The sequence below is a fragment of the Chelonoidis abingdonii genome, chromosome 20 (assembly GCF_003597395.2).
Source record: "Chelonoidis abingdonii isolate Lonesome George chromosome 20, CheloAbing_2.0, whole genome shotgun sequence".
In the NCBI taxonomy this organism is placed as follows: domain Eukaryota; kingdom Metazoa; phylum Chordata; order Testudines; family Testudinidae; genus Chelonoidis; species Chelonoidis abingdonii.
In genome coordinates this window covers 22,188,960-22,202,152 of record NC_133788.1, presented here as the reverse complement: position 1 = coordinate 22,202,152, position 13,193 = coordinate 22,188,960, and the positions used below count along the sequence as shown (strand labels likewise).

The window sequence follows — 13,193 nt, the reverse complement described above, 5'->3', positions numbered from 1 at the left end:
TCTCCACTTACATGCACTTACGTATAAAATTCTTCTGCAGGGGAGATGGAGTGTGGGGTCCAGGTAATGGTGGCATTGGTGAAGTAGTTGGTGCAGTTGCCGGTGTTCCAAGCATTTTTGCAGCTGGTCCATGGCAGCTCTGCCGTGAAGGATGAAATGAGGTAGTAGAGGGCCCAAGCCATGATGGTATTGTAGTAAGAGGCTATGTAGAAAGCTATTATGCAGATAGTAAAGCCAATTCCTGGTAAGGCAGAAAACAGTAATGTGAGTGGAAATGTGACGGCTGGGTCCAGTAAAAGCAGGAGTGGGTAATCCATGTAAACTAAAATCAGTAGCTGTCAGAGGCATCCAAATAGGTACACATACACCATTGCCTCCCTTTATATTTTTTTAGAATGCTCTGGAACTTTTGGGGTCTTCAGAAAGTGGGGGTGATTTGCCCAAGCCCCACTTCAGAAAAGCATCCTTGTTCTGAACGGAACATGTGTAAATGCTAGCCTGATTCAGCCCCCAGTCTCTGGAATTTGGGGGTGAAAAGCATCCTTGTTCTGATGCCCCAGTCTCTGGAAAGTGGGGGTGAAAAGCATTCTTGTTCTGAACTGAACATGTGTAAATGCTAGCCTGATTCAGGCCCCAGTCTCTGGAATTTTGACTGTGATGCATACCTCATCCTCCACACCCCTAACAACAATCCAACCAACCAAAACATAACAAAATCTAACTGTGGTACTGGGAGCAAGGATAACAAGTATGTAAAAGGCAACTATAAAAGATCCTCTATTACCACTGCCAGCAGAGATGGCTGAGAGAAGTGGAATGGAGCTGAAGGATCTCTGGGATAAAAATAATGGATTTGCAATATTTTTCCCAACCTCTGTTTCTAATACCATTTCAGATATTAAAAATGGAATAATTTTGAAAGTTCAATTTACTTTCACCCTTATAATGTTCTCTGTATGGTTTTGCATTTTTTTGCTGGCTTGGGACAGTGGAAGTAGTGTGGGTTGTTTCTAGTCAGTTTCACTCCCCAGTCTTCAGATACTAGTAGGAGGCTGGTCCTTGGGATTGGAAAACAATTAGGGCAATGTTTATGTATATAAAACAACTTGACATTGCTTTTTTAAAAAGCACATGACTTTGAAAAGTAAGTAATTCTAGGGTTCATGAAAGCTTTTCTTACATAACCTAAATGTGGGCCCGAAACCACTTGACATTAACCTCTCGTGTTATCTCTTATTTTCAGTAATTGTTCCACTGTTAAAGAAAATCTCTGCCAGTTACCCTAAGGGATCATGGAAAGCTTCCTATTCTCCTTACTACCTTTGAAAATAGGACAAATTTTCCTCCAAATTGAGATACACCCATTCCTGTGGTACTGTCCCAGGGCTAGCTCCATGTAAAAGAGGGGGATGCCTCCAAAGATGGCCATGATCGTGTACGGGATGAGAAACGCTCCTGCAAGGAAGAAAGGACATGACTGTAACTTCTTGTAATACTTCTGGTGTAATGGTATCAGCACTTCATAAAGAACAATTCTTCATGCCCCACAGCCAATACACACTACACTTCACTACAACAGTACAACCTATGTGACCCCATGATCTCGAGAGGCCAGTCCAGACAAACTTTCTGTAATGTCACACGAAATGGGACTTGCGGGTCTGTTCCTGAAGGGAACCCTATGACCCCTTTACTCACACTGGTGAGCAGTTACTCACATGACTAGTCCCATCATCTTCAACAGGATTACTCATGCGAGTATCTGCTCACCACTGTTTGTGGCAACTATCTGTCTCGAAAGACAATGCCATAAGCACCAAAGCAGTTCAGTTACTGTATGTCAGGCTGGAGCATCACTAATGCCTAAAAGTCCAATTCTCAGGTGCCACAGGTAATGCTCACCACTGTGAGATAAGTTTCCAGTGGAATGAAGTTGTGAACAATTGTAAGATTGTCTCCTAGCAGGCACTGTCAACTGTACTCCTATTCCCAGGCTTCTGTACCCAAACATACAGGGAATTCACAAAGATTTTATTGGCTACCATGGATGCAGCAGCAGCAGGACGGAGCAAAAGATAGAAGAATTTCTTCTTCTGGTACAATGCCTAGGTGTATTAAGGGAATATAGGTCCTCCTTCAGCGCACTCGCTGGTTACAATCATTGTTTGATTGTACTGAGCACCTGTAGCACTGACATTTTCTGGTATATTGTTTAGTCTGAATTTAAATGTTTCTGAGGATTGGTCTTATCTCTTCCCTGGGGAGACTGTTGCACAGTCCAACTGATTTTAGGCTCAGGATATTTTGCCTAATCTTAAGTCTACATTTTCCTTTTCTTATTTTCATTCCATGCTTTCCAGCTATATTGGATCTTGCATCATTCTAGATAATTCCTCTTCCACCTTTGTGTTTATAGCCTTCATCTGTTAGTTGATGCATAGGTCCCAGCAACCCTTATCTGATTCTAGAGATATTTTGCTCTTATAATCATCTCATAAATACTGCCCTACCAAGTTCACGGCCATGAAAACACGTCATGGACTGTAAAATCCGGCCTCTCCCTGTGAAATCTGGCCTTTTGTGTGCTTTTATCCTATACTATACAGATTTCAGCGTCTCACCGTAGACCAGCGTTTCTCAAATTGAGGGGCCAGACCCAAAAGGGAGTTGCAGGGGGGTCACAGTATTGCCACCCTTACTTCTGCGCTGCCTTCAGATCTGGGCAGCCAGAAAGCGGCGGCTGTTAGGCAGGCACCCAGCTCTGAAGGTGGCACCCTGCCAGCAGCAGCACAGAAGTAAGGGTGGCAATACCATACCACACCACCCTTCTGTGTTACTGCCTGCAGAGCTGGGTGGCCAGAGAGTGGTGGTTGCTGACTGAGGGCCCACCTCTGCAGGCAGCAGCACAGAAGTAAGGGTGGCAATACCATACCAGGCCATCCTTACTGCTGCTGCTGGCAGCTCTGCCTTCAGAGCTGGGCTCCCGGGAGCAGCTGCCACTCTCCAGCTGCCCAGCCCTGAAGGCAGCGCTGCTGCCAGCAGCAGCACAGAAGTAAGTGTACTGGTACTGCAACACTCTCTACAATAACCGCTCTTCCCCCCACACACACACACACACAATTCCTTCATGGGTCAGGACTCCTAAAATTACAAGACTGTGAAGTTTCAGTTTTTAATAGCTGAAATCATGAAATTTATTATTTTTTAAATCTTCTGACCGTGAAATTGACCAAAATGGACCATGAATTTGGTAGGGCCCTACTCATAAATCAGTTCCTCTTGCCCGATAATCCCTTGTTGCTTACGTTTGGTCTCATAGGTTTAACCTGAGCCATAGAACTGACCCACGTATACTCAAAGAAGCTGGCTTCCAAGGAATGGCATATAGGGCTGAGTACTGACCTCCTCCATTTTGGTAGCATATATAGGGAAATCGCCATACATTGCCCAGATCCACTGCATAGCCAATGACAGAGAGAAGAAAGTCCATTTTTTTACTCCAGGTCTCTCTTTCCTCCAGCTCCAGCAGCTGTGGTTGAGCCTCCACCCCACAAGTGGTGGTAGTGGTGGCTGCTGGGGCCGTGCACTGGACATCTTCCCCATCTCCTATTCCATTGCCAGGAACTGGGCTCTGAACCACTGAGTAGCCATTGGAGATCTGACCTGCTTCCCCTTTATCTCCCTGGCTGGGGTGGACCTTATTCCCATCCTCCACCAGCTTCAGGGCGGATTTAGGGTTCTTGACCAGGAGTCCATTCTCTTTGCAATCTTCACCTTCCATACAGTGCAAGAGCTCTTTCTTAGAAGTAAGAGTCTGGGTCTCATTGCTGGATGACTTCTCCATTCTGCTGGTTAAAAGATGGTGCTGCTGTCCATTTGTGAATGACCTCGACTAGAATCCCCTTGTGTCAAGTGGCTGCTTGAAGCTCTGTCTTCCCACTGCCACCAGAAACTCTGTAGTCTTTACATCCACGGGACTGCAGACACACACAGCTTCAAAGAAGCAGAAAAAAGAGTTGAACTCTGTTACAAGGATTGCTGGTGCTGGTGGATGTACAGGTATAGCTCTACAGGTAGGGTGAGTAAAACACATTGTTTTAAAATAAAACCATCCCAAAAGAGATAAGTATCATTTAGGGGATAATCCTGTGATCAGCCAGTGTGTCTCAAACTGAGGAGAACCACAAAGAAAGTGTGGGGGCTAATCCTCCCCCTCCAGCTGCAGAACAGGAGTGGAGCCACCCCATGTAGCCAACAACTTGTGATCCTCCACACGGTGAGAGAGATGAGGAGAGGACTGCAGGCTGTGTGGAGTGACAGTGTCCCTGACCAGCTTGTTCCCTAACTTGTCCAGCACATGTGCCCTACGGGGTTCACTGCATTCCTGGGGAGGCACAGCCCAGCATGCTCCTGGCATATTCTAGCACCTCCTTGTGCAGCAGAACCACACCAGTGTCACAATCAAGGGCCTTCATCCTGTCTTGCACAACTGGGGGGAGAATTTGCTGGCTATTCAGTCTGCATTTTCTTTTTCATAATTAGCAACAAAGAGTTCTGTGGCACCTTAAAATCATAACTGCATCTCATGACTTCTAGCTGTATTGTTTCAGGTGCTCATGTCCCTAAGGAAAAGATAGCAAGTGTTACTTAAACAACTCTTTACATATTTGCAAATTATTTTTTTCATATTCACATCTCTCCAGAAATCTCACCAGAGATTTCTTGCAAAATCAGCCACATTTGGCAGATCAAGAGGTTTAAGAGGCGGTTCCGTTAAGTATCCAAACTGCAAGGTACTTATCTGAATTAAGAACATTCTCAAATCTTTTGAGGCTCAATGCAATATTAATAAGCAGGGAAGATGGTCAGGACTACTTTAATTTTGTTTTAAACAGCAAAAAAGAAATAGCAAATTGAAGTTACTTAGGTGCCCGACTAACAAGTGAGAGATTCTTATACTTATCTTTAAAAATTAAATAACAGCACTTCTATTCGGGAGACCCATCTTCAGGTTTATCAGGGAGAGGAGACCAGTCTGGTAGCAAAGCATTACTGGAAAGGACATCCGACTAGGATCAGTTTTGTGCTTTCCAAGCTTATTTAAAGTCTCTCATAGGCAATACAATGCAATGACCTAACATAGTGGAAAACTCCTTTTTGTAAATAGTGGCCTCCCAGGAGCAGTGTTCCTCCCTTTCCCTTTATGCCGTAGTTTGTTTTCATTTCCTGGTAATCTCTAGCTCATTCAGGGCTAGCTTGTCACAGCCCTTACTTGACTGCTCGAGGCAGTAAGCCCCCCACCCTTTCTCATGTTTGGCTGTGCTCAGATTGTGACTCCAGCCACGTGGAGAGAGTAGGGGCTACTCAGATCAGACTCCCCACTGCAAGCAAGGGGGCAGGTAGTGGGAGGAGCCCTGGCTTCACCTCCCTTTCCTCCCACTTGTCCTCCAGAATACCCCAAGGGAAGAAAGGTGCTCATGGAGAAGGGGTAATTACTTCTCCTTCAGAGCAAGGAAGGAGTGGGAGAGGAATCGTGACTTTGTTCTGGAGTCTGCTGCTGGGGTGATACAACTGTGCCTCACCTCTTACTCAGGGGAGAGAATAAGGGAGCAATTTAGCCCTTGTACTGTAGGTTTCTTGGGGCATGGACTTTGTCTTCTTTCTGCCTGCAAACTGCTATGCGCACCACTGCATGCCATTAAACATATCAAATTATAATTATTGTGTGGCACTTCTCATTTTCAAAGCACTTTATAACAGCAAATAATGACCATAACACCCCATGAAAAGGAATAAGTATTCCCTCAATTTTACAGATGAGAAAACTAAGGCAGAGGGGTGAAGCTACTAGATGAATGTTAGAGAGGGAGTTATTGTTAGACCAGGATTAAAACCCAGGGGTTCCTGACACCCAGTTTTGTGCCCAGACAACTAGATACACATCTCTTCCTACTCATGAAAGGATGTAAGAGGAAAAAGGAGGTGAGTTGTCAAGATTAGATCCCTGGAGGTATGAATAGAGCCTACTAATTCACAGCTACCTTATCCGTTCTTCATTCATACAGTGTACACTCCTCAGTCACCCAGATATTCATCTTAGGCACTGTATAGTTAACGCCAAATTCTCATAATAGTATTTAATGATATTTTATTAATGTAAGTTAATCATCCATAAAGACTCAAACATCTTCATAGTCCCAGCAAAAAATAATTATACAGCAAAGACGAGTGGTTTCTGTTTTACCTGCAAGACTATAAAAACTGGGCATCTTTGGAGTCCAAACCCTTGCCAGCCTCCCAGAGGAACTCATACGGATTAGGAGGACTTTCACGCCATGGATGTTAACATAAAAGACCTAGGTAAGGCCAGAGCCACTCCTCCTCTTCTTTCTGCATCAAGGGTGTGGTACAAATATGGAGAAGTAATCTGAACCCTACTGGACTTTACACCTGTGCTAGTAATCTAGAAAGCCGTAATGGATATTCAGCTAATTACACACCTCATGTGACTGAACTTTCGATGCCTTACACATCAGCATTTAAGGTATCTCTACTCAACCTCCATCTTCTCCTACTTAAACTATGTTGGGCTCTGTTCCCATTTGAGTCACCATCCTTTATTGCTGATTTATGTCTCCCAATGGCTAATTGTGAGATACACGTTTATATTTTTGTATTCCAGAAGGAATTTCTTACTGCACTGTTCCTCAAACAAGTCCAGTGTTTGGTTGAGATTAGACATGATCTGTGCCCTTGGACAACTGCACTCTAATTGCATGCAGCTCCAAAGCCATAGTGGCTAATGTATCAAACCTGGTTATTTCTCAGCCATCATTAACCAAAATCCCTTTTGACAGGGTGCAGAATCCCTAAGCTAGCACTGATAGACAGAAAGCCACTCCCAGGTAAATTCTCCTGCTAATGTCTCAGCAGAGGCAGGGCATTGGATTGAGGGCTCAAGAAAGAGTTCAAGACAAGATTTGCAAAGGTGTTTAGGTGCCTAAAGACGCAGAAAGGCACCTAGTGGGATTTTTGAAAGCACCTGAGCAGGCTTATTTTGCATTGAAATCAATGGGAGCTGGGTACCTAACCATTCTGAAATCGTACTAGGGATCTTATGCATCTTCAGGCATAAATACCTTTGGAAATTTGGCCTTCAGTGTTTAAAGACGGGTGCACAGATGTTAGCAGGGAACACACTAAATCTGGAACCTCAAGGAAGGCAGCTCTCCATACCACACTGCAGAGATTGAGTTGGTTGGAGCCTGAGCAATCTATTTAAATTTTGTTGTAAGCTTGTTCAATGGGACAATAAAGTCATATTATATTTATAAAAATCACAGTGGGCAGCCATCCCTTACAATAGAAATAAATATACAATATCAATAGCCTGGAAATGCCATCAGCCCACCACTTCCCCAAAAGCCTGGGGGCTGGGGGTGGGCAGGAGGCAGGTGGAAGCTCCATGTGGAAGGCTCTGTTCTCAAACAGCATTAAAGAGCCCTCCCAGTTTATACAAGCTTTCCACATATAAGAGAAAATAAGGTATAGGCCACTGCTTGTGGCAGGGTATATGGTTAAATCAAGCAATAATGTTCTCTAGTATTGCAGTTCCTCTGCTCCTAGACAGAGACCTAGCCTGAATTCCCTGCAAATGGAATCTTATACCAGATGTGTTGATGATTTCATGGAGATCGTCCTGCACCTGCTGGAAAGCAATTAAAAGAGCAGCTTCCCTAGGAAATGGTTTTATGGCAAGACATGAGGAAATGCAACACTGAATTAAACATTTTACATATGCTTAAGGCTACAATTTGGTCACAGGGGTCATGGAAGTCATGGAATTCGTGATTTCCAGAGACCTCTTAACATTTTCGCTTTAGTCCCAGAGTGGCAGGCTGGAGTTGTCAGCCGACAGGGACTTCCCTGCAGCCATGGGGGATGGGGGATCCCTGCGGTCCCAAGCCCACAGCTCCCAGCTGCTACCAGCAGCAGAGGGGGACCCCGCACTCTCAGCCACCATGGGTGGGGAGGACCCTGGAGCCCCAGCAGCAGTGGGTGCTGGACCCTCTTCCTTCCCCATTTTGTCATAATTATTTTTAATGAAAGTCAGGGACAGGTCATGAGCTTCCATGAATTTTGGTTATTGCCAATGCTTGTCCATGACTTCTACTAAAACTAACCATGACAAAATCATAGCCTGACACATGCTGCATCCTCTTACTGTTTTCATTGTCTCTTTCCAATCACTGTCACTGGATTCTGTGTCTCCATCCCCCTGCTGTTAATCCAAGGCAGGGAACTTGGGCCCTTTCGGGTATGTCTGTACTGCAGTAAACACCCATGGCCGGCCCATGTCAGTTGACTTGGGCTTACAGGGCTCAGGCTACAGGGCAGTTTAACTGAGGTGTAGAGATTTGAGCTCAGGCTGGAGCCTGGACTGTGGGACCCTGCCCTCGCCTGGGGTCCCAGAGCCTGGGCTCCAGTCTGAGCCTGAACATCTTCACAGCAATTAAACATCCCTGTGGCCCGAGCCCGAGACAGCTGATATGGGCCAGGCGCAGGTGTTTAATTGCAATGTAGACATAGCCTTAAAGAATCAGCATACAAAATGGAATTTTAAGAAATAAGAAATTATTTAAATTGCTCATAACTAAGTGGCCCCTCCATCTCTCCCCATTCACTTCAATTTCTTCTAAAAATCCCAAGAAGGGTACTCAATGAATTGGGTTTAATCCTAGGATCTGGGTACTCGAGATTGTGGGGATGAGCCAGGCACCTACTTATGGCTAAGTAAGGACATTTCACAAAGAGTGCATCCAGGTGCATTCTTACAGGATGCTTTCATCGTTAATCTCTGTCTTTGAAATGGACACATTCTTCTTTACTGAGAAAAGATAGTCAAAGGTTTCATTACCTAGGTCTGTGGCAAGTAAGATTTCTGTCTGTCTAGAACAAAACTCCTTCTGGGCTCCTGCCACCCACGTTCAAAGGAAGGAAGTACCAGATTAATTGGAATATTTTGGTAAAATTTTCAGTAGAATTAATTTCAAGCCCATAAAATGGGTTGTGACCTCCCTGGGACCTCAATATGAACTGGATCTCCTCTTTTAAAAAGCAGTTTGTTGTGGGAAATGTCTCTTGAGCAACAGACTTTACAGCTGTGTAGTGATGAGCATAAATGTGTAATTCTGGAGCCTCAGTGAGCTAAATTTAGCATATAATTTCACACAGCCCTAGGATTTTAACACCCAGAAAGTGCTATGTGGACAGCAGACAATGTCTTGTTTCTTTACTGGCTACAACTTAAGAGAAAAGACAGCACACATGCAAAGGGATTATATTTATATGAACGGTATAAATATTTAATAAGAGTAGAAGTGAAGTTCTTGGAGATGGACAACATATTGTGGGATGTGGAGGGGCCTTTGGGATAGGTATCCTGATCCTGGGTAGAGTTATGCCAGTCCTGGAGGATCCCTCTTGTATTCTGTCGCTCTCTATCACTGCAGTATCTAGTACTATTTGGCTCTTTTAGTGAATAGCATCAAGGATGACAGTTTATCATCTATTTTTGTTCTGAGCTGTTGCAAAGGTCACTCTTACGTAAACCCATATTGGCTCTTTATCAACAACTGAAACAGCTGCAGGGTGGGAAAAAAAAGAAAAACAAAGAAAAGAAAAAGCTTATAAAGAACATGTGACCTGCAAACGAGTTAGTTTTGCGTTGCCTTTCGTAAGTGTGGTTTTAGTCTTTCAGAGGCCTGAAGTATCTGCTCCTTTCCCCGTTCTTCTAGTTCTGAGCAGAGAATGTACTGACACAGAGATTAAAGATTTTAGGGGTCCATGAACGGTGACAGACTGACGATACTGTAAACCACAGTCATCTCATTATCCACAGATTGAGTATAGTACAGAGTACAGAAAGGGCCTAGCAGTGCAAGCTTCACCCACTTCCAGTGCACCTCACTCTTCTCTAGAGAAGCCACCTCTAAGGTCATGGGAAGTCTGCCCTCACACCCATTCTGTCCTTGACCTCTCTGCCTAAAATGCCAGCCTCACTGTGAATTGTGGACTCGTATTCACTAGAAACTAGACCAAAGTCATTAGTTCACATAGGCCAAACAGCCTTTAGATAACAGTGAATTTTGGTTACTCCCACCTGTGGCTAGAGAGTAAATGGGAAAGGCGCTAAAGCTCATTAGCAACGTCTTGATTTACAGCATACACAAAAACTACATCTTTGGCTCATCTAGTAGAAAAGTCCTCTTGGAAGCCATTGCCCTGGGTTCCAAGCCCATCTCAGACCTGACAATGGCAGTTCACTGATTTACTGGTGTCTGCTGGTTTTTTTCATGAGGCATATGGTGACCTCTAGTGGCAAGGTGTGCAACGTACAAGGAATTCCTCTCATTTGCTTCTCAGTGATCCTGTGTGAGAAAGGTGAGAGGAAATTCTGGTATATATTAGTCCTTTTCCTGTTCTCTAAATTTTTGGAAAGGTGAGATTTGGACCTTCAATCTGAATTCTGGCTAGAAGATTAAGCCAACCAAACCTGGTATTCTGCTGTTGGCACTAACCAATACTTGATGCTTCAGAGGAAGGCAAACTGCCATAACTCCTCTTCTGAGTTATGCAAAACTGTACTGTACATGCAGAGGAGTTAGTGATGTGTGAATTCCTTCCTAGCCCGTGCAACAATTAGCTCAAGCCCTGCAGCATGAGATTTGTTTATCCTTAATGTGCACAATTATAAAAGATATTATTGGTCATAAAGTAATCTGGGCTATTTTAAATCCTGCAGTCAAGAAATACATATATTTGCATGCATTTCACTTCAGACAGATTACTTTTTCTTTTAAAATTTACTAATTTGAAAACCAACACTTGATCTTGCTGGTCTATCAGCCACTAGCTGTGTTAGAGCTGAATTCCTGTAGAAGGGCTTTCATGTTTTTAACATCACTTTGGGTGTGACAGGTGCCTTACTCCTATCGTCCACTCACATATCAGCACCTGCTAAGAACTAAGCTGCTCTGAACTGGAGAATTAAAGGTTAACACATATACTTAGCAAAACAGAACAAGCTATTTCTTATTCTCCTACACACTATAAATTGAAATTATTTCAGTTAATGTGACCTAAATTAGTTCTCAGTTTTCCATTTAGCTGTTTGGGGATTTTTCTAAAAAATAATGTTGCTGTTTGGCTTCATATGAGACACACACACGCGCCCGCACGCATCTTGTTTAGGGAACATAGTAGGAGTTTGTGAGGGATTACAAATCATTCCTCTAGCATGGAAGAAGGAGAGCAGTTCTTCTGCAACCACTGTTCTAGCCTCCAGGCTGCAATGGCAACCTCAGCCCTTCTCCATGGCATGTGTAAAGGTTCCCAGACACTGGATCCACATACGTATCAACTCAAAAGTCTCTTGCCCTTCCCCCTTCCACCCTTGCATAGTTCCACTTCTGTCACCCTGCACAGGGTTGCCACGGAGGACTTGCACAAACTATCCCTACTGCAATTCTCTTGAGGATGAGAGAGCTCCTGTTTACTACATATGTGGAGGGGGGAATAGAGAGGCTCCTTAAATCCTCTTTTCTGTTCTTGCCTTCTGTACCAGCACAGGCCAGGAGAGATGCTTTAATTCAACTATTTAAATGACAGATTAGTTTAGGAGCAGAGATGCCGTGGCAAATAGAGCTGTTTGGAAACAATAGACAGACCAATTCTGGCCAATTACAACTGGAAAACTTGCTCACAGCATATGTCCCAATGCATTTTATTTGCTGTTTATACCAGGAAAATCCTGTTTAGAACTGGCAACCATTTAACAGCATTTGCTATTGAATGGGCCCATTTTTATTGATTTCATGCAAAGCGGTTTGGTCCTGAGAAAACCTTTCCCTATAATCTGAATTTTCCATTAAGCAAATTGACAGTAATTGGGATGAACTGTATTTTACACTTCCAAAACTAGCATCCAGAAGTATGTGATCACTTGATGAACAGTCCTAGCTTTGGAGCTGGTCAGCTAGAGAATCAAAGAATTAGGCACAGGGAAGACACGTAACTTCACTTCTAGTTCATCCCTCACCAATGGGGGGTTGGTCTCTGCAGCGTGTTTTATTTATGCTTTACCTAGTCCAGTTTTTAAATAACATGTGTAGATGATAGACCTGATCCAAAACCAACTGAAATCAGTAGGGTTTGAATCACATCCACTATGCATGCTTAAATATCTCTATGTGACTTACGTTTTTATACCACTCCCCATCACCAGTGTATCCAAGTCCCGTGTAATATTATAAATGTACAATATGCAGGTAGTAACATGGATTTTGTATGTAATAATACTCACACCTGAAGGGACACAACTTATCAAGGTCCAGATTCTGACACTCTACTGAGTATCGTTTTACTCTGAAATCTACTGGCAGATAAAATATTACTTAACAGAGCAGGGGTGGCAGAGTATAGCCATAAATAGTGAAACATCCTACACACAGGCAGAGGGCTAAGTGTGGCTACACCTGCAATCACAATGCTTCTGAACAAATAGTGTTGTGTGGTGGGTCTTGCATGTGACCCTAAAAACTTTGTGCTCTTCTTAACTACCAGATGTGCAGCAACACAACCTGGTGCATTAAGGAGGAAGCATCAGCATTCACTCTGAATTTTATATTACAACTTAACTCTTATTTCATTCTATAGTTAACATTTCCAGAGCAAGATGACACGTGCCAGTGACTTAGTTGTGTAATTCCTAGAGAAGGGAAACCACATAAGACATAAAGTTGCAGACTAAAGTAGATGGTGCATTTCCATATCTTTCCAAGACAGTTGTTCAGTCTATAGAGAAAGGAGGAGCACAAACACATTCTGTAGCTGCAGAATTTAAATGTTCAGTGCAAAGGAATAGATGAGCTTAGAGATGATGCCATTCCCCTAGATATTATCCTTAAATCATTTATGTAATCTTCAAGAAAGATACATAATACAGTAAATGTCACAAAATTACTAGAGCCCCATCAGCAAGACCAGACTCTTTCCATAGACAGGCAGATTGAGGTAATAACCCATGCTCACTGTATAATAAGATACATGCATGCATACACAGAGACTGACTACAAATTTACACTAACAGAGCACATTTCTCTATAATCATGTTTGTAAATGCTTAGGTAAGA

At 43.4% G+C, this 13,193-nt stretch overlaps 1 protein-coding gene across 3 annotated transcripts in view; it reads right to left on the bottom strand.

Annotated features, from left to right (window-relative positions):
* Nucleotides 1–13,193, bottom strand: part of SLC6A4 (solute carrier family 6 member 4) — a 38,785-nt gene that overhangs the window by 22,739 nt on the left and 2,853 nt on the right. For 2 of the 3 annotated variants that reach the window (XM_032788784.2, XM_075073909.1), the window contains exons 2-4: nt 3,403–3,993; nt 1,321–1,455; nt 22–241 (exon numbers count right to left, since the gene is read on the bottom strand). In XM_032788784.2, coding sequence (XP_032644675.1) covers nt 22–241; nt 1,321–1,455; nt 3,403–3,844 — 797 coding nt within the window. In that variant the 5' untranslated portion in view covers nt 3,845–3,993. Of the gene's footprint in view, nt 1–21; nt 242–1,320; nt 1,456–3,402; nt 5,017–13,193 lie in introns of those variants that run through there. The other variant, XM_075073910.1, reaches the window with a different exon arrangement.